The following is a 22173-nucleotide window of genomic DNA, read 5'->3' as shown; positions in this document are numbered from 1 at the left end:
TCATGTGATAAATAAGTGACTCTAGCAAGTGTGGGGGGTGTTTGTTCAGTAAATGCTTCAGTAGAACCAAACCCTTAGTTAAGGGCGGGTGTTTATCGTATCATTTATTGTGATACATTTATTAGAAGAAGTTTGATTTAATGTTTTCATAATAAATTCCAATTATAATGATGTTTATAAAAACCCAACACTGTCCGTATTGTCGGGATTGTTATTTTCCCTGTTTTCTTTTTGCGTCAATAAATGGTAATAAATTTGAAAATATGATTAAACGCAGCTGCTGTGTGCAGGTCAGTGATACAAATCACACGTCTTTATGTGACTGGAGTCTTCAAGAAGCTTATTACAAATGGGTTTGTTTCTCAAGAGAATTATGATTGCTGTGTCATACGGTCACAGCCATGCAGTTACAGAAAAAGTAATACATACTACTTACCACTTTCATCATTATCTTAAGCACCACAGAATGTCGTGATAAAACTTTAGGTCCACATGGCCCAAGCCTAATTGTAGTCAATGGAAAGGTGAGAGATATTCATCCACCAACCCGCCTGTCAAGTTGGACAGATGGGTCGAACTTTTGTATTTATACTTTTCATGAAGAGAAGTCTGTGCATGTCCCCTAATATCATGTATTTTATATACTTTAGTTGTCTGTAAGCTAGTTGATTTGTCTACGTACATTTATTCCTAACTGTAGATGTAAAAGTAAAATCCCTGTGTGTGTGTGTGTGTGTGTGTGTGTGTGTGCTGGAGGCAGGGTCCTGGCCTGTTTCTTTCCAGGTGTGTGTTTTTTGGCCTGAGGGAAGATGCAGCAGATGGTCCCTGTTTACGTGGCGTCCCAGTGTGAGGGTGTGTTTGGCTTCAATGTCTCTCTGCCCACAGACCTAGATTAAAAATAAAAAAAAAATCACAGGATTCTGACTTTAAAAGGTGTGAAAAGGGGCAGGGAAATTCAAAGGCTTCAGCCGATGGAAGTGTTTACACACTTACAAGAGACCACATTCTCCTGTCATTTAAATATGCAGAGGCTTGCCTTTCCGTAAGGGGAGAATCTGGATCAGATGACCGGTTCATGTGTCCAGCGGTTCATTTGAGAGTGACATCATGGTCTCCAAGGATACATAACGGGCTTGAGTGTTGACTCATTTTAAGAGAGAAAATTTCAAAATGCTCCTTCACTGTTGACATAGGCTCATTTCAACCCTGTAGCCGGCACAAGTTGGACACTTCAGGAGCCCCGGGAAATTAGAGCGCCAGATTATCAGGCTTGGATTTTTATGTCACAAAGCATTATCGGAAAACATGTCAACCGAGGCAAAAAACTTTGATTCAAAGGGCAATAAAAAGCTAATCTCATCACCCAGAGGGGTGCTGCAGAAATGACACGTCTCATTATTTTCACTGCTATGGAAATTAGGAGGATTATGATTGACTTAATCGGTTTCTTTTTAGGTTATTCAGTTCATCCAACACACATGAGCTATTTCCAGGCTGTCATGACAAAATGTAAATTCCTTGGTGTTTGAGACATTAGTATAACAATTAATATTTTTGGCATCGGCATGTAATCGATGCAACATTGCGTATGATTAACAGAAAAATAGCAAATTGAAACTATTCATTCATATTTAAATTTACGCCTTTTCGCCTTTCATTCATTTTTGTGTTTAGACGGAACGCTTTGTTATATTTTTAGTGCGTATTTGGCAAATTTTGTTCAGGGGAGGCACTCACCTATTTTAAGGTGCATTTTCATTGATCAAGGGCAATACTACCGAATTCTTCACCACAGATCGACAGTTTGGTGGTTGAAGCTTGGACATAATTAACTTTTCTAACAAGAGGATCAACCAAATTTATAGTCGCTGATTATCAGTCATAACTGTTTATAAATTGTCTAAAGCTGCGCCGTGCCAACATTGTATTTCAGCTTCTCAGTGGTAAGAGTGCTATGATAGATATTTTTGAGGAGCTGTACTCGTTCGTATTCTTATAATCCCTCATTCATATGCATTGATTTGTTCGTGTGGTGAGCAGAAGCAGAATTTGCTGTAAATGTGCTCAGTCAGAGACAAAACTCAAACCCCCAACCTGGTCAGATTTATGTGTTTTTGCTTTCCCTGATCTTTCCTAATCAAGGCTCTTTGTGTCTCTCTTTCTTTTCAGTTGATCCCATCATCCCAGGCTTTGTGGATCACCTCACCCTCTTTATCTAAAGAGATTCCCCCGTTGATTTCTACTTCATAACAAAGCCTATGGATTACAGAGGGTGTTGGAAAGGCTTTGATCACAGCTATGTCAATACCGTGACCCAATCCAAGTGAAGAGGAGCTTCAGTTATTTATTTTATTTTTTGTTGTTGTTGTTTTTGTGAATCAGTTTGACCGGGACTTTCATCGGTTACATGTTTTATTTGATCAGCTGCTTTTTTTGACCCAAACACTCTCGCGCGCAGAACCCGGCTCTCCTTCTGCCACCATGTACGGTAGCTCCCGTTCTGTCTCCAAGCTGGACGTCGTCGGCTCCAACGGTAACGGCTCCGTGTCCGGGAGTCCCGGCCGCTCGCCGCGCCTACCGCGCTCCCCCCGTTTGGGACACCGACGGAACAACAGCAGCAGCCCTGGCGGCGGACTCACCGGCACGGGAAAGACTCTGTCCATGGAGAACATTCAGTCCCTGAACGCTGCCTACGCCACCGGGGGTCCCATGTACTTCACCGACACAGCCGAAGACCCGGTGGGGAGCATGGGCGGCGCGCCCAAAAGCACCATGACCCTGGGGAGAGCCGGAGCCAGGGTGCCGTATGGGGTGAGGGCAGCGGTGATGGGGAGCAGCCCGAATATAAACACAGGAGGAGGGGGGAGCAGCGCCGCCCTCATGCCTGCTGATGCCATAGCATTCGGAGGGGAGCTGCAGAACCAGCCTTCACAAGCAGCCACTGTTCCTCACTCCATGAGACAGGTGAGACTGCTGACCTTTCACCTTGTCTATGGCCGTCCACCTTAACGCCAACAGTTGTGACAAGAAAGTTTTACCACATGCCAATATGGAATTAGTCCTGTCACAATAACAAATTTCGCTAGACAATAAGTTGTCCCAGAACGTATCGCGATAAATGATGATATTGTTGTTTTGAGTCCATTTTCAAGTAATATAATAGTAATAATGGCACAATAATGCAAGAACACATCCTCAAGGATCCAACTTTTAAATTCTAATGAATTTAAATACTGGAACTGGAAGACATTTTAAATCTCCAAAATAAATAAATAAAACAACAAAAACAACAAATAAAATGAACTACGAAGTTTATGTTAACAAAATTATCTTTCATAATTATTCAAAGATAATTCAATAATTTTGAATTATCTTTGTTTCTTTTAATTTTTTAAAACATTTATTTTCTTTTAAAGAATTTTTGATGCGATTAATTGGTTTATTGTTCATTGTGACTGACAGGCCTATATGGAATACACATTTAGCAAATTTTCATTTGTAAAGAATCTTGAAAACATGGATTATTTTCAGTCTTCATGTATTGAGTGAAAAGGAATTGATTGCACATCACCATATGGTGTCATTGCAGTGTTGCTTTCTGTAATAACTATAACTGCTCTGGCCCGAACTTTTACTTTCTGACTAAGCTTGAGACCAAAATGTTATTTTATTTTTTTAAGGATTAATTAAAGTGTTTTCTAAGCAGATAATAGAAAGTTTGTAAGAACCTGATCTTGATGTTGTCTTTGTAACAGTAGACTCCTTATCTTCCAGTCGGCTCAAAAAAAATAAAAGAAGGACTCACTTCTGGTTGCGCAACTTGATATTTAGTCACGTGGATACATTTGGCACTTTCCCTGCGTGAATCCAGGATGTGGGAAGTCTGAACTGATTTTAGGCCCGGTGTCGTTAATAGGTGTCGTCTTCTTAAACCACCATTCAGCTGAGTAAATCAAGAACAGTGTGGGCATTCTTACATGATATTTAAGGTCTGCCCTCTCACTACCTCTGCACCATGAGTCATAACCTGAGCGCTCATCTTCTCTAGATGTAGCTTTCCTCTTCTCTTTGCAGGTAATTAAATGTTAAACAAAACAAACCGAGTGTCTCACAGCATCTGATTTACTGTAATTTCATTAACTGGATTTTTTTTTACTTGCATCATGTTCATTCATGTTTATACCTGGCATGATTTCGGCAGAGCTAAAGTAGTAGTCTGTCTGTTCATGAAAAATAAATCCAGGATATTTTTAATTCTTTAATATGCTGCACATGTCAGGTTGGCCTAAGAATTCATGCAGGAAACATTTTCTCATAAATACTGAATTATCCTGTGCAGTAAACCCTTCTGTTCTTCTTCTATTGATTTTAAATGTTTGCTGTGTCACAACTTGCTAAGGTTCCCATGGTATTAACTCCATTAAAGGACTGCAACATTAGAAACAGCCAAGACTTTTATTAAAATTTTCACAATGTTGGCACCTTACAGTGAAAGAGTTCCATAGATTAATCATTTTAAACACACTCCATCTTTAACAATGTACAGTATATATCCTGAACAAACTCACTGAAAAACAAACAAATGTGCTTTTTTAAAATCACCTTTTTGCTCATTTGCACTAGTTAGCTCAATCTGTAGTTTGTGGAAAAATGGATTCCGTGGGTTTTGGGGACTACAATTGCCCACACTTATAACTATAAATTGTAATAGTCTAAACACCAAATATATCTTAATATGCACATTGGAAACCATCTTAGCTCTACTGCTGACACTAATATCTACAGTATTCTTTATTTCCACTCTTTCAGCTTTTCAAAATGCCAGGAAATTAAAAATGCATCTCAAACATACTGAGTTTGAGAAGGCAAAGAGGACGGGATGAGTTTGTGAAAATAATCCAGCTGATTGATGAGACAATTTGATACTCCAGCTGAGAAGAGGCTGCGTTTTAAGGGCTAATAATGTCGTAATGCTGCAGCAGAAAAGCATAATTTGCCTCTTATTGAAAAGAGAAACAAATTTTAAACAGTTTGTGCGTTTACAGGTCAGAGAAGGAGCAATGTCAGACCTGCAAACGCAGCTACGAGAAGTGCTTCGAGAAAACGAGCTGCTGCGCAGAGAGGTACGCGCTCTTTTTTTATTTATGTCTTATAAAAAATGTATACACTTTTTTCTTTTTTTTTCATTCTTAACTTGGGGAAAATTCAGTTGTCTTGAATTATAATCCCTAATGGTAAAAAAAAATCACATGGCTTGAACATGTGCTTTCACAAGGATAACATGTTGACATATTTACACGTGATGCCTTGTAAGCCACGTGTGGAACATCATGTGATTCATGTGTTTTTCTCATGCGTTTCATATATCAAAATCATGTGAAACATTACAAAGTAAATCACATATGGACCACAGCAATAAAATCGACAGAAATCTGTTTACTGAAGGTTATGTGATCTTATGTCATGGACACAGCTGGTTTAATAAATGGGATTTATTCAAATTCAATAACAAAATGAGAAATATTGAAGTCAGGAAAAGCAGATTTTACGTTAAATTTCACACGTGTGATTTTGCTCATGTGAAAATCGTGTGGGGATCTTTTCTGTGAAAGAGAAACGAAAGGGTCACTGTATTATCAAGTCAGGACTGGAGACGGTTTTGGGTTCTATTGCAAACGACCACTTAAATCAGACGGAGTGAAAACGTTTGCTTGTGGTTTCATGCAGCTGGAGGGCAAAGAGTCCAAGCTGAGCTCCTCTATGAACTCCATAAAGACGTTTTGGAGTCCAGAGCTGAAGAAAGAGAGAGCGCTGAGGAAAGATGAAGCCACAAAGATGGCCGTGTGGAAGGAGCAATACAGGGTGGTGCAGGAAGAGACACAGGTAGGAAACCTTCAACCTGTTTGTAAGACCTTTTTAAAGCAAAAAAATAAAAGAAAAGCTTACTTAATGATATTGATATTGAACAGATAACATTGAATACACATTTTTTAGTCTTTGCAGGCCTTTATCTGACATCAGAGGTAATTATAAGGTGAAACTGGTGTTTTATAGTCTTAGTCAATTCGCTGAAAAACTTTTATATTCTGTAATCGCCTCTTTCTTTCTACATAATTTGGCATTTTATCTTCCTTTGGTATCTTTTCTGCCCCTACTAAGAAGACTTTGCATTTAGCTAATAATGTACATTATTATATGAGCTGGAGTTCTTTGGTTAGTGGTGTGACTTGGTTTTGTTACTGAGGTGTTAGTTCCACACCTCAAATTAAATGTCATGTCTTTTGCACTTTTAAAGGCTTTCTGTGATTTTAAACATGATTTTCCTCTGAAAGGCTCTGAAGTAAACATTTCTACTTTATTTGTGCTTTTATCCAGATTACATTTTTTTAACAGTTCTGACATTATTGCTCTTGGTCAGTTTTGTTAACAGCAAGTTGAATCGTCTTTAAAGCACTATATTTAGATAATGTAGTAGCCAAATATGAAGTAATGCATAATTGTGAAGTTGTTTTTAAATCTTTTTACATATTAAAATCTGAAAAGTATAGCATGCATTTGTATATAGCTCTGAGTTAAAACTTGGTAGAACTATCTTTTACTGATGTTTTTATCTCAACTTCATCTTTAATCAGCTAGCAGTAAAAGTCATGCCACAGCTTCTCAGTTGGATATTGCTCTAGACTTTAACTGGGCCGTTCGAACACATAAATATGCTTTGATGTACATAAACAGCAGACAATAAAGACAACCGTGGCAGTGATAACGGGGTAAAAATGAGCTAAACAAAAGCCTGGCATGGACATGAACAAAAGTTATGCTGATTTGTGTGGCTAATAATGACGATGAGATACTAAAGTAGAAGTATAGATTCTATAGTTCTGATTTGAGTGCTAAAATTAAAATCTGTGATAGGGTGAGATGTGAAAAAGTTCAGGTGGTAGCATTTTGTCTTAAGTATTTTGTAGGTTCACAATGACGAGAGATTATTGACTTAATTAACTGTCTGGATGATCCTTAAACAAAGAAAAGTTACAGATAGCAGATTGAAAATGACTTTAGCGTAAAAAGCCCGTAGACTGCAGCCATCACCACAGGCAGGGTTTATTTTAATGGTCTGTGTTGTTAGATTTGTCTCGGTGCCGTGAGTGGAGAGCCACAGATGAGGCAGCGCGGCCTGGTTTAGGGACTCCCAGCTGTCTGTTGGTGCTGCAGCCATCTGGATGAGACAGAGACTCTGCTTGTCTGGCAGCAGGCTGAAATATTATACAAGAGATGACATGCACACATGTAGCTGCAGCCACAGCGCCTCATTTCTCACATCAACACCGCGAAGCCACTTCAGAGAGCTTTCCTCAGACTTTGTAACATGCCGCATTTATGTTGTGGTGGCGTTATTTACATGCATGCTCATTTATTTAAGGTTAATTTGGAGGCAAATGTGGGGCGAAAACAAAAATCACATTGGAATGTGAAATTATGCAATAAGAAATTAAATCAGAAGATGTTTTCTAGCAGTTTAATGAATCTTTGATTATTCGGTTTAAATAAGGCCTTCACTGATGAACAAAGGATTGATTAATTTATTCATGTCTCGTATAGCTGGTCTGCTGGAGCTGCTCTCAAACTCATGTCCTCTGGGTTGGTGTCAGTGCTGCAACAATGAATAATCACACATGTTTCAACATGCAAGCATGTCATCTCAGCTCTAAATGAAGAAGTATTCCTTGTATGGATATTTTAAATCTTGTTTCCACTTTTTTCTGTTTATCTCTTTGTTTTTCTTTCCTCTTTCACTCGTGAACCTTCTCTTCTCTCAGCGCCGTCACGTCCTAAGTCAGCTCTCCTTACTCTGTCCTTACCACTCAGTCTTCGCCATCATCTTGGTGTTAGAAATAGGATTAAATTACCTTCCAGAAATTTTAATAAATATGAGTCCAGACACATAAAAGCCAACTCACTCCCCCGCTGAGGAAAGCTCATCTCTTCTCCACCCTCTGCCTTTTCCTCCCTCCACACTTCTCCACTTTCACCTCCTCCTTCATGCCTGACTCATTATCTTCATCTCTTTTCCTCCAGCTTCTGTCTTTATCTTTTTCCTCTTCCATCTTTTCTCCATTGTATTCTCTCGACATGCTCCCTTTACTTAATATTTATGAAAAATCTAGCCTTTGAATAAATTTATTCAGTGAGCAAGTTGAAAAGAAATATTTCTTAATCATCAAAATCACTTCTGCCACAAACATTAGTGTCCCATGCTGGCAATGTTCTGTCCAACTACCTTTTTGTCAACATCTACTCCTCTTAAACATTTCACATGCTGAAAACACTTTGATCTTCAGCTTGCCCCACAAGTTTCTTTTAGGATTTGGGTCTTTGGACAAAAATATCCATAGAAGAAGACTGAGTATGTTCCAGAAGAACCATTCCTGTGTTTATCTCGCCTTAGTTTTTCATCATTATCCTTTGAGATGGTCCAGTGACGACCTAATTTCAACCTTACTGGTACCTCAAAGAGTTCAGACACTTTTGAAAACTTTTCCAGGGCCTGTGGGATCGTACCAGATCTTCCACCATACCTACCTAAAACAAACACGCACACCAGTTAAAATTGAGAGAACGGATTGGTGTAAATCCCCCAAAAGATGTTTCCGTTGAGAAGTCTTGACTTAAGTTTTAATAAAATGTAAAAAAAAAAAATCTAATTAATTCTGCTTTTACCTTGTTTCACTATTATTATTTTTTGAGCTAATTTCCTATCAGAAACGAACATCTTGGTCGATTAAGAATATACTTCCAGGGTTGTGAATGATTTTGTGCTTTTCTGTTGAAGGTTGTAGTGGTTGTTACGGAAATTTGATGACTCCAAGATGTCCCTCTTTCCTGCAGTTCTCTAACAGTGAATTTTGGAGATTTACTTTACTCTGCTACCATCATATTAGTAAGTCACAGATTACCAATTAGAAGTTATCTTTAACAAAGAGGAGCTCACCAGCAATTGGGCCCCAACATATCTGTTCAAACAAACTGAAAGATCTATAAAAACAGCAGCTGTTTAGAGAATATCACACACAGCTGACTGACAGCACAGCAACAATGAGGAAACAGAAGCACCTCTCACATAGTGAGAAAACAATGATCTGAATTTAGTCCAGAAAAACTGTAATGACACATTTTATCTTAAAAACCATCCCTCTTCTTTATTTTATCAACATTCAGTAAACTTTTCCTCGTTGCACCTTCTACTCATCGTCACAAAACTTTCGGTCTCTCTTTTTTTTCCCAACCGATCTTTGTTCTACTGTCATTTCACTCCCACTACCAGATTCCTTCTCTGTCACAACCAACACACACTCCCCACTCTCCATCTGGACCCGTGGAGCCGGTTCACTCCAGAATTTATTATAAAACATCAGACATGCGGCCGTCCCACCATATGAAGCTTTCAGTCCGCTGGTGTCTCTTCTTTTCGGTGTGGTCAGTTTCATTTATCTCCTTCTGCCTTGCTTTACTTTCTACAGTCTGTCCAGAGCGTGTGTGTGTCTGAATGTGTTGACTCGATTCGTTCCACCTCTCTGATCGCAGAAGGTAAGAACAATGTTTTGAGCAGAAAGGAGGAAAAAAGTGGGAGAGAATGGAGAACTTGAAGGAATGTGTGGAATGTGCATATTTTCCCCTTTTCCTTCACTCTCTTTGGCCTGCAGTTTTGTCTCTTGTGCTCCTTCCCTCAAACCAGATAGATACTCCGCCACAATTACAAGTCAAGCAGCAGTAGGAAAAGCATCACTGCTTTCATTTGACTCCTCACTCTCCCCATAAATCAAGTTTTGACTTCTTTGTGCGAGTGCATCGTGCTCCTTCCTTGGTGCAAGTTCGTCCCGGCACTAAATCACAGCAGCTTGAACAATAACCACTCTGTCCGTCCGTTTCTGCGAGTGCGAGATGCAATCTATCATCTGCTGCACTGCGAACGAGGCGCGCTGACGTCAGAGGCGGCGCGAGTGTGAATGTGCGCGAGAGATTCGGAGGGAGGAGAAAGGCCTGTGTTCAGAGCCAAAGTGAACGTTTTTTACCAGCTGATTATAAGTGGAAACAATTTTTTTTTAACCAGCTAGTGTGTGTGTGTGGGGGTGGGGGTGTGTGTGTCTGTGTGTGAACTTGCATGTTTCCACAGATGGATTTGTATGCAAAGGGTCAAAACCAATGGGCTTCAGTGTGCCAAAGGTGCAGATTCACTTAACACTTATATAAATGTGCTTATACCTTGCACTTTGTCATAAAATAAAAAAAAATACATTGTGTATATATATAGAAAAAAATGACAAAAACTGGTGTGAATACCTCGGTCAAACCAGAAAAGTTTCTGAGCACAGTATTACTGTGTTTTTATGTTTCTGAAATGTTTTGTGTTTTTATGGAAATTGAAGAAAATTGTTTGTGGTTTGATGTAAAAAGTTCTGTGTTTGTGTTTTGAAGCAGTACGATTCTGCTGCATTGTGTTGACTCCTGTGAATAATTTAACTGAATAGAGTGCTGGTGGGAAATAGACGTGTGTTCATGTGTGTCTGTTTACAGATGGAGGAAACGTTAACCTCCGTCACGACACACAAGTCTTATTGATGTAGTTTGCTACATGTTTGCAAGTTCAGTTGTTCATGGATTAGAAAGTACACATTTATTAGCTCTAGAGGTTCAGTTTTATCTGTAGGAAAAGCAAAGCAGCTGCATGTTGGTGTGAGTTTCACTCTAACAGACAGTTGAGCACAGCACCTGTTACACCTGGGCAGCCTTTACCTCCAGGTGAGAGACCGGATGAGATGGACGGAGATGAGACAGACAAAAGGAGATTCTCCTACACCCTTCTGCCTCGTCCTGTCATCTGTCTTTTCCTGTGCTGGAAGGACGGCGAGAGACAGAGAGAAACAGAAATCAGAGCACCAGTCCATCCAACTGGTCACTGTTAAGTACAGTGGAGGATCTGTAATGCTGTGGGTCTGTTTTAGTGTGTGACATCATGCACTATTTGAAATAGCAGGTCATTTTAAATCCTGTTGCCCAAAACAACTGGAAATTTATTGTCACTGGATCTTTCATGATCCAAACCAAAAGGTCAAATCTACACAGAAATGGTTTAGCTGATTCAAAAATATCCTCTTTCATGACCATAAAGAATAAAATCCTACAGAAATGGTGTGCAGACAGCTGCAGAACAAAGAGATGAGGAAGTTTTATCGTTTCCAAGGTTACCAGTGAGTTTAAAGTGCTCTGCAAGTATGAATCTTTCATAAAGAATGTTAAGAACAATTAACGATTAGCTTTGAGTAATTACAAACTGCTACTACAGTTAAATAACTTACTTAGATACGCAAGTATTTCATTCTAAAATTGAATAGCAATGATGTAACCTTGCACATGTATAACATCTTAGTGTGGCGTCCGGGTTTGAATTACTAGAAGTGAAACTGGTTATTTGCTTGTTTCGCTGAAACACATTAAAGTGAAAACAGCTGCCAGAGTGATTCACAACACTTCGTATCAGCTTTTTCTGCTCCCTGAGTGACGGCTTATAATCACTTCAAATCACTTAATGTTATTATGCCAGAATCCCATTTGTGCATCTTGCAGTTCTTATTTCATTACTTTGCCCCCAGCTCTCAGGTCGTCTCCATGGAACTCAAATCTGAAGGAAATTTATGTTGCCAAAAGCTTCCCGTGTTAAGTTTCTTTTCACCGTGCAGAAAAAATGGTCCCAGCAAGAGTTTGGGTGCCAGCTGGCTCTTAGAAACGCTTTGCCCAGCAATCTGTACACCGCCATAGTCTCAGAAGAAAGGGAGGGAGATAGGGAGGTGTGGCCGCTGGTGAATAATGGATCAGGAAGACGGAGCGAAATGTAAAGGTGTGTAAAATGTATGAAAAGGACGAGAGAGTAAATCAGGAGACAGAAGGATGGATGAAGACAGAAAGTGAGCTCCAGGAGGAGGGAGGCAAGAAAGAAACAGTTGATGAGAACAAACCGAGCTGAGGAAGCCGATGAAACGTCGAGATCGGCCAGATTGATGGAAGACGATGTGAAAGGAGGGAAGAAAGTGGATGAAAAGAGTTGAAGGTGTTGGTTAGCGAAGATGCCAAATAGGAAATAAATCACAATAAGGACTAAGATGTTATATTTAGAGTAAAAGATCGTTTTTTCTGGAAGATAGAAACCTGTACTTGAGTGTTTTAGTGGAAAACATTGATTGATAGGATGTGTGGGAAAAAAGATGAGCATGCACTTTACAGAAAGAGATGCACTGACATTTTACAAGTTTTTTCTCGTAGATGTAGCTGTACTTGTAGTCTACGTCTCTATGGTGGATATGTTAGATCTTAAGTTTATATTCATATTTTGGTGAATCATTTCACACCATTTGTCTTTTCTTGGTTAGAATTAAATTACACTGAGAATAATGAACATTGTTTATTAAATTAAACGTGTTTACTGCTTCACATTGGTTACTATCAGGTGGTATGCTTTTCTTCTCTAGTGATTTGAGATGCCATGAAATCCACCAGAATTTGACACGGATAAAGAAAAGCATGATGATGCATTTTAATCTCTGAGCTCACAGTTTGGTTGCGATTCTAAGTAAGTGTTTATTTCCCCCTTTTCAGTTCAATTTAATTATTTTTTGTGTGTTTAGGGTTGGTTTATACCCTGATTTTTCTTCTGCAGAGACTTCTCCTAGCTAGAGTCTATATTTACATACTCAAATATGTTGTGCAAACATATTTAGTAGCACAAGTCTGTCATGTTTTATTTTTTTCATTCTGATATTTTTGCAGCAACAGAATGTCAGGAAAAGCTGTTATTGCAGACAAAATTGGTCATCTGAAACTTTCATCTAATCTTGGCTTCTGCACAGCAAGCAGTAAGGAAGCTGATGTTCAGAGGAGGAAAGAAAAAAAAAACATCTGAGTGTGATTTTGTTTGTCAGGGTGAATATTACACTGAGCGGCCCTGAAGGAAACGGCAAGCCGGCTCAGCAGAAATGTTTAAAAGTGGTGTTTTCGAGCACAGAAACAATCCTTTCTCCATCTCTTCATGCTCCTTCTGCTCCGCTCGAGGACCTGTGACTCATTCCTCTCCTGTTAGGAGTTCACTCTCTTTGTGATTTTAGACCTAAGAAACAACGAGAAAGCGATGTATTTACTGCTGTTGTCCCTGTGCTTTTGCTGCCTGCCTGAGATTTAGAAGTATGTTCCGTGTGTTTTTCCACCTATGAATGCTCATCAGTAACAGATGGCCCTTAAACCTGTGTGTTTGCTCAGCCAGGATGAAGAGATAGGTGAGAGAGAGAGAGGAAGAGGGGCTAAAATAAATACAGGGGAGAAAAAGGCAGATGGACGGAGAGGAGGGAGGAAGTATGGATTAGAAACATGACGAAGGATATGTGTGGTGAAAATTTCACTGAGAGAGGAGGGGAGGCTTATAAAACTTTAACTCAAATGGGGAAACAGCCCTCTCTGCGTTCATTTATCTGCAAAAAAACGGGAGACAAGACCGATGTGAAACTGAAAGGAAAGAGAGGCTCGGTTTGTTTTACACAAGGCTGTGAGTTTGTGATTTGTTTTGCTTTCACTCCATCCACTTTCTCCTTCCACAGTAGTGTGTCTCTGTCTTCCCTTATAAGGAGCAAGTCTGGGAGAAGTTTTCAGGGAGTGCACAGAATACAGTGCAGCCACTCCCACTTTCCTTCCACTGCTGCTCTCCCTGCTTCTGAAATCTTTGCTGTTACGCAAACATAACAAACTTGGAAAAATATTTAAGAAATGAAAGAGGTGCAATAACCTGGTCAAAGTCTGGTCCTAAATTTATTTGGACATCTTTGGCAACACTCATAAATTGTTCTGTGTGGATTCTCTCTATCCATTCTGACTTAGTTGGCCAAAAAATACTAAAAAACCTCCATCTTTGTCTCCTTAGGCTGCTGTGGACAATTAGCATGCCGTATCTTCATTTGGCAATTTTTACACTCTTCTCTTGCGAGGTTGCTTTTGCCCATAGTCTATTCTCAAAATATTTTTTTTCTCATTGTGAGCCACTCCGAAACTTCAATTTTCCTCTGCCGAGGTCATCCTATTGCTGAAAAAATTAAATCCCTCTTCAGCTTCAGCTTTCGAGCTAACGCATAAAATCTTACAAAAACAGCTTTCCAAATAACCCAGGCCAGTTCTTTGTGGCTGAAAAGTTTACCTTTGGTTTCACCCAACCGTTGCATGGTTTCCCACAATGTTCAGACGTGTTTCTTGCACACATCTGCAGCTTTAGGTCCAAACTAGGGAGTTATTCTGAACTGATCATAAGTCCATCCATCTAAGTGTAAACCCAGATCCACGTCAAGAACAGTAACCCCACAGCATGATGCTGCCACCACCACCTTTTCACAAGTTTCATCAGAATATAACTTGTTCTCCCTCAAAGTTAAGGGAGATTATAGCTAAGCCTAGGTTTTTTCTTTAGCAGAGCAGGACGAACATTTGAAATGATCGTTACAATTAGAACATTTTTTGTATTTTTATTTTCCATTCTCCTTCATACTTGTGTATGCATTCTGTCTTTAACTTTCTCTTGTTCCTCTAGAAACAGGCACTCATCTGTTTCAAAATCTATTTCCTCCTCCTCATTATGCTCTTCATCCTCCACCTTTATCCTCAGAGAAAGAGAAAAGTGTGTTAATCTTCCTCTTGTCTAATGCCTGAGTGGGTGATGCTTTCAAACTCCTCACGGTCATTACTTTCACACACGCACACGCCCGCACGCACACACACACACACAAACGCAGACAGACAGCATGACCACTGCTTCCAACATTACATGCGTGTCTCCGCGTGTGGGCTTCAGCGTGTGCTTGGCGTGTGTGTTTGTGTCTGTCTAAATGTGTGTACATGTGTTTTCCTGTCACAGCGTGTCTTGTTTGCGAAAACGGGGGGGGAAGCATGACTCACCCTGCGAGAGCGGAATAAACGAGGGATCAGATGGAGGAGTAATAAAGCAGGGATGCTTAATTTTGGACGACAGATGAGCAGTGGCCAGAGGGAAGGATGGAAAAATTGTCACTATATTCACAAGCTGATTTTCTCTTGTCCTGTCCTCTCTCATCTCCTTCTAATTCTAAATCAAGTTCTAGTGATTGTGCATTTTGATTTGCAAATTTTCTATTACATATAATGATTACATGAAAGGACATATTACTCCTGATTTGCTGAATGTATAGAGGTAAAACACAGCATTGCTTAAACTGGATTATTTTGTGTGCATCATAGTTTTCTTATAATTTACAAAATAAAAAAGATGCATTTTTTTGTGCAGATGACGCATTTGTCTTTTTATATTTGCATAAGTTTACTTTTTGTCTTCAGGAGTAAAATCTTTTGTGCCAGTAGCTCTAACTTGAAATTGTCCACCACTTTACCCTGAAAGAGTAGTTTGAATTTTGTCAAAACGGGGTATGTGGAGCTCTCATGAGCTGTCATTAGCTTACCTGTAGTAGGTATCTACCAGGGCGTACCGGGCTCTTCCCCGCTGGACCGACGATTGTAAATGTATTGTAAAACTTTACTGCTGTTTCTAATGTAAGTTGCCCTATTATATTGCTGAAAGTGATATTTTTCTTACTGACAGTAAGATGTCTGTTAATGACTTTTTAAGAGGTCATTAAGAGGATTTTTTTCAGCTTCTTCCATACAGTTAAAGGTTTTCTTCAAAGATGGAAACAAAATCATCTTTCTTGTTTGCTTCTCACTTCTGTAAATGTGAATCTTGTGTTGGAGATGTTTTTCTCTGTTACACTCATATTTGTGTAGGTGTTGTTTAACAATAGTGCAGTTCACCACCTCTCCACTCCTTAGTCTTTCTGCCTCATGCAGGAGTTCAATCCTGTTGGGGAAAAAGGAAAAGAAAGTTTTCTTATATAGTTTCCTTTCTCCTAAAAACTTTTCTTTAAAGCTGTAGCATGGGTTAAAGATAATTAAAGCCCAACATTTTGTTTGTCAAAAACTTAGAACATTAAAATATATCAAATTGAGAAGTAGGCCTACTGAAAGTACTGTGTTTGTATAGTACAGTTACAGTACATGCACGCCTTCATTGGTCCGGCCACCTTTTCGCATGAATTACTGCGTTGATGCGGTGTGGCACGGAGGCGGTCAGCCTTTGGTTCTGCTGAGGTGTCATGGATGGCAGCGGCCATCGGTTCATCGACATTGATGGCGCCGCAGTCCACGCCTTGTGAATATCCCCTGAACATTTGGACAGGCTGTTTTTACGATACTGTCAAGATTGCAGTTATCCCTTAACCACATTTTTTCCTTCAACTCGATTTTACAATGAAATGTGTGAATGTAACACTCTGAACGGCCGGCTTCCTGAATAATGTAGTTTGTTGTATTCTAGTTTTTTTTTTTTTAGAAACTCAATTTGGGATTTCCATTTGCTGCAAGCCATCATTATTAACACTAGTTAAGTAAAGCCTAGAAACATATCACTCAGTTTACTTTGTTGATTTATATATCTCACTTTTTAAAATTAAATTACTGAAATAAATTCATTTTTTGGATTATATTCTAGTTTACGCTCCTCCGGTGTAGTCCTTCCAGAGGTTGCTGGATCTACTATGCAATCTGCTCTTACTGCGACACTCTGGGAAACAATCTCCACCATAATGTCTCTCGCTGGCGAGCGCCTGGTGGTCGACCCGGCTCCCCCTGAGAAAGCAGCAGGAAGCCCCCTCCATGTGGGCACAACACCTGTGAGGAGGAGTCTTGAAGTGGGGGCTGAGGGCGGGTCAGGCCGGGTCATGCTGATTCCTAACATCAGATTCTTCCAATTACACATTTAGTGACTTATAACAACTTTCGAAACCTTCTGGAAAAAGCGACAAGAGGTTCACAGAAAATATATTCTAAGCTGATTTCAATCATGTGGGTAGTTGGACCCGTCTGGATGTTGCTATTTTTTTTCTTTATACACATACAAGTGAAAGCAAGAGTTGATGGGAGCTACCAGAGGTTTGCCGTCTCTCTTTACTGCAGTCTGTACAGATTGTTTATAGGAATGTAGAGAGCTTGAAGCTTTTTGCCTGTTTGGATGTTGATGCCAAGGGTGGGGGGGGGGGGGTAAGGTCACCGATGAATTCATGTTCAAAATGCATGATAAAGAGTCATTATAGCTTCTGCTGACAATGTTTTACATCATTAAAATATGAAGAGCCTACTAATCAGGCAATCCACAATCGTTTCAGTCTGCTGTACTCGTCTGTTTACAGAAATGCATCGTCTCTCATCTGTGAATTAGCATCACAGCAGCATGCATCACGTTTGCGGCCGACGTCCTGCAGGATGTTTCTAATGTACACATACAAGGACTGTTGGAGAAGATTTAATTGGCATCAATGTTTAATTGGATTGATTGTTATCTTGTCTCATCTGATCAAGTCAAAGCCTTACACAGAATCTAACAGCAGATGAAACGGCAATGAAGCAGTTAAAGCAGAAATGGCGTCCAGGTTTTCTCATAAATGTGGGTGTCAGTTTACCTGTATTGGTTTATTTGAGAGAATGTGACTCGTTTGTGTTTTTTTTTTTTTTACCCCTCCAGGGGGTATTTTGTGGGCTCTAGTGTCCCTTATATGACAGTAGGCTGACAGGAAACGGGGAAGGAGAGGGGGGACGACATGCGGCAAATGTCGTCGGGTCCGGGAGTCGAACCCGTGACGGCCGCGTCGAGGACTGAAGACCTCCAAATACGGGTCACGCTAACCGCTATGCCACCACGCACGCCCTCGTTTGTGTTTTTAATAAGTCTTTCCAGCTCATATGTGTGTGGTTATGTTTGCATATCAGTGTTGGGCGAACTCTGCCAGGGTCAAAGTTGACGACTCAGTGGAAACTGAGAAGACCTTCGTCCTATCACCTTCTCCCTTCCTTCTGTTTTTGGTAAACACAGCTAAACAGTTTTCTCTCACTTTGTTCTTTCCTCCGACTCTGGTTGGGATATTTTCTTTTCCTCCTTACAATATTTTTTTCCTTCTCTCTCTCTCTCTGCATCTTTCTCTCTTTCTTGTGGTCTGGCCTTTTTTCAGCTTTGCATTCCAGCTGCATGGATATGTTCGCTCTCTCTCGCTCTCTTTCTGAATTCTTCCCATGTTGCCTTTTGAAGTTGTGTGCCAGTCATCATACTGCATCTGCTGGATTTCTTGCTGAAGTCCGCTTGATTTACATGTTTTATTTTTGTGGCTTTTTTCTCCATGTTTGTGTTTAAATGTGTTTCTGAAACAAACACATTTAGATGCTTGGTGTGAACATAAGTGGTGGTGACCACTGGGTTTTACTCCACTTGAGTTGATTGGTAGAAGGTTCAGGTTATCACAAACCTTTTTATGTTGGCAAATAATGCCGACCACAGTGCTTTTAAGATGCACTGTCTAGTTTTTTTTAGGTGAAAAAGTCTAACTTTGCCTCATTTGACCTGATCATCCACATGTTTGTTGCGGAGCTTGGCAAATTTTCGCTTGCCGGTGCAGATGACGCGCCACATGGCGTCTTGTGAACAATCAAACACTCATGATCGTGAACTATAGGTGCACGTTTTTAAATTTTTGTTAATTAAAGAATAATCAATGATCATTATTTGTTTAAATTGCTCATCAGTCGTCATGTTTTAATGTCACCCACCTGTGTTATTTGAGCTCAATTTCAATATGTTGAAGGATATTTGACAGCTGAATTGGACCAACGTTATGATACGCCATGCAGGATGTGTTGCTGCCGGGAAGACAGTGGGATTAGATCAGAAACAAAAGCGAAGAGAAAAGGAGGCTTTTTATTCTCTCCCCTGCCTCTCGGTCTTCAGGGAAGTCCCAGAAATGTCAGCCATCAACCTATTAGAGTTTGCTCTACTGTATGAGTCAGCAACCTAACCCACATTCACACTGAGGGATACAGCAGCCAGGAAATTGCCTTTTATTTGGTGTCAGTAGGAATGTGGAAATAAAGCAACTGGGTGGGGAGAGAGCAGGGATGATTCTGTCCTGGCTGTCAGGGAACATAAACTGGAGAAATTTGGAGCAATAAAGACCTTGAAATGATTCTGTTTATTCAAGCTTTTGGTGTTTGTGTGATCCCTATCTGGTCCTTTGACTTTACCTTTTCTTTCTCTTCATATCTAGAGGTTGTTTTGCATTTTTATCTTCACACACCATTTTCTTCCTTTCATCTCTTTCTTCTCTTCGATGCAGATCAGCCGTTACTGCAGAAACGTGATGCCATCTTTACCATCGTGGTTTTCCCAGCTTCTTGTTTTATTAGTGTTGGTTTTCACCATGCCTCCTAAGGTGATGACCTGGCTGCTGTTCAGGTCACATGTGGCACATTTAAGTAGACATTACCATGACATCACTTCCAGCTTTAACTGACACTGACTCAGCCCCGGTTGTGTCAAATCTTCTTTAGCCGTTCTAACTGTGAATATCCACATGTCAGAGCGCTTTAGTAACACATCTGGAAAGACGACAGACATATGCTGTCTCTCAGTCTCTGTCGGTATCTGAGATGTTGCTTAAGATTCGTTTTGATCCAAGATTGTAAGAGGGTTTAAAGCACAAATCAGTCAGCCTGCAGCTTGTTGTTGTTCCACACCTCTAAATGTGAGGCTTTGTGGTTTCCAGGTTCATCCTGCAGTGATTCATGCTGATAAGGATTGGGGATAGTTTTCTTTTTAATATGTATGACTTCCAAATCAATAAACATCCCTGCACATATTGGAGTAAGATAATTAAAGCTATAAATATATAAAATAGTGACATCTGGCTTTGATATTGCAAATTGCAACCAAATAAATGTCCCTGCTTCTTCGTCTCATTCCAGTAGTTCTGAAGGGATCATGCTGTCAAATAAGAAGTATAATGTTAATTTAATAAAGCTGGAGTTGTTGTAGATACTTTTCATTATTGTCTCTGGGATGTTCTTGTTATAGCAGCTTGTAGCAGTACTACTGCCCCGCTGTACAGAAAACAACAGCTCCAGTGTGTTTTGGGCATAATTAAATGTAGGAAGGTCATTTAGATGTGAAGTTGAAGTGAAGCAGTGTACTCTATCTACACTGTAAAATTAACAGCAAAGGCTGCATAGTATATTGTAAATGTACCATTATTGAAATGTGTATATTGTGAAGAACTTAACTTTTTATTTATGCATAATGATTTTAGCCAAAAATGCACAACCGCCGGATTTAAACTAATTGTATTTGATCTTTTAAATTAAGGCTGAAGTACCAAAAAATTGTGTTTTTTTTAGACTGCATCATGGGTAGTGTGCAAGTAAAACTCTGCACACCCAGTGCAATAGAGGCTGTGAAGAATATTTAAATAACAGAATTTTCCACGTCTATCAAAATAGCATTTTATTGGATTTTTTTGCATATTTCCCCCTGAATATTTCCCAATGGATCTGTAGTGTGTGTGTGCCTGTCCACAGAGACATCAACAAACAAAACAAGATGAAACGTAACTCCGGCGGCCGTCGTTTCAGCTCCGGTGGCTCCTATTTATCCTCAGCAGAGTAGACAATAGGATGACTGCAGCCGGGCAAATGTTCTTTTGCTCTGCAGCTTACCTCGGCTCAACCTTGTGATCCCCAGGAGCTCGCAGGTCACCAGGGAAATATAATCCCCACAGCGTGTTCTGGGATGCGGCCAGAACACCTCAGAGAAAGCAGTGCCAACAGAACATGCTTTGTGTCGAGATGAAGGATTCATTATTACGGCAGATGCCACACAGCGTCTGTCGGTTTTAACTGTAGTGAGCCTGAACCTGCTTTATTCTGCGAAGGTTTCTTACTGCACTCTAATAATCATCCCATTTAGCCTCCCTGCATGCTCCCGGTTATTAACTGATTATGTCTCTGTCCTGCCAGCATCTTCAATGCACCATCCAGGCCTTACAAGATGAGCTCAGGATCCAGCGCGATCTCAATCAGCTCTTCCAATCCGATTACTCGGAGTCCGGGCGACTTGGCGCCCAGCCCATTCCCCCTCAGGAGATGACCGAGGAGAACTTCCTTCGTCTCCACAGCGAGTTCGAGCGGCAGGCCAAGGAGCTCTTCCTCCTGAGGAAGACTGTGGAGGAGATGGAGCTGAGGATAGACACGCAGAAACACACTTTGACCGCCAGGTAGAGGCGGAGGGACTTGCAACTGTTGCGTAACGTCTTCCGGCTGAAAATGCTTCTGGTTCTGCATGACTTATGTGCCCTTCTTTGTCTGATAGGGATGAGTCAATAAAGAAGTTGCTGGAGATGTTGCAGAGTAAAGGTCTGTCGTCGCGGGCGACAGAGGAGGACCACGAGCGAACGAGGCGACTCGCTGACGCAGAGATGACCATCCACCAGCTGGAGGGGCTGCTGGAGCAAAAAGACAAGGAGATGCTTCAGCTCAGAGAGGTGTGTGTGATCTCCATGGTGTGTGTGATCTCCATGGCATGGACCTTTGGTAACAATGTGCAATATTTAAGCAACATTACAAACAATCATGTAGACACATCTTATCCTGAAAGATTATTTCAGTCCAGATTATTTTTCCAGCCTTTTCTTATTCACTCTTTCTAAAATTCTCTCCCAATTTATTTTATCCGGTACATTTAGGATTTGTCATACAACAGCTCCTCCTAGTGTTCACAAATGTGAAATGAACAACAGAGAATACCAGTGATGCGTCATGAAATATTTCAGCTATGTTAAGCACTTATGTAGATATAAAATATTTTTAATGTAATGTTTTTATTTGCTGCTTTGTGCTTTAAAATCAGTTAAATGTACGTACAGGGCTTTGGAAAATCGTTTAAACAACTTTAACTTTTTCAGATGTGGGCACGACACAAAGTATAGTGAATATTTGTAAAATGGAAAAAGCTTTTAACTTTCCAGACTTGACACAGAATGATTCTGCCGCCACCACAGTAAATAAACTCTTATCTTATGTTAAAGTTGGTGTTTTCAACAGGACATGAGGAGAAAACATCTCAGAATATGAAATGAAATAAAATGATGTTAGACTTACATTATTATTATACTCAAAGACACTTTACAATAAAATCAGTCATTCCCACTCAATCACACATTCACACATTGATAATTACAATACAGT

At 40.1% G+C, this 22173-nt stretch overlaps 1 protein-coding gene across 12 annotated transcripts in view; it reads left to right on the top strand.

Annotated features, from left to right (window-relative positions):
• LOC102216858 (ELKS/Rab6-interacting/CAST family member 1-like) overlaps window positions 1–22173 on the top strand; it is a 124011-nt gene that overhangs the window by 6935 nt on the left and 94903 nt on the right. For all 12 annotated transcript variants that reach the window (XR_002754257.1, XR_001351224.2, XR_002754256.1 and 9 more), the window contains exons 2-6: window positions 2170–2964; window positions 5046–5123; window positions 5728–5883; window positions 20947–21203; window positions 21299–21470. Coding sequence is in view for 9 of the 12 variants with exons in the window: in XM_005807422.3 (XP_005807479.1) it covers window positions 2482–2964; window positions 5046–5123; window positions 5728–5883; window positions 20947–21203; window positions 21299–21470 (1146 nt within the window). In the remaining 3 variants the exon portion in view is untranslated. The remainder of the gene's footprint in view (window positions 1–2169; window positions 2965–5045; window positions 5124–5727; window positions 5884–20946; window positions 21204–21298; window positions 21471–22173) is intronic.

Source organism: Xiphophorus maculatus, chromosome 17 (assembly GCF_002775205.1).
Source record: "Xiphophorus maculatus strain JP 163 A chromosome 17, X_maculatus-5.0-male, whole genome shotgun sequence".
NCBI classification, from domain to species: Eukaryota; Metazoa; Chordata; class Actinopteri; order Cyprinodontiformes; family Poeciliidae; genus Xiphophorus; species Xiphophorus maculatus.
Note: the sequence above shows the minus strand (reverse complement) of the source record. Positions and strands in the feature narration are given on the sequence as shown.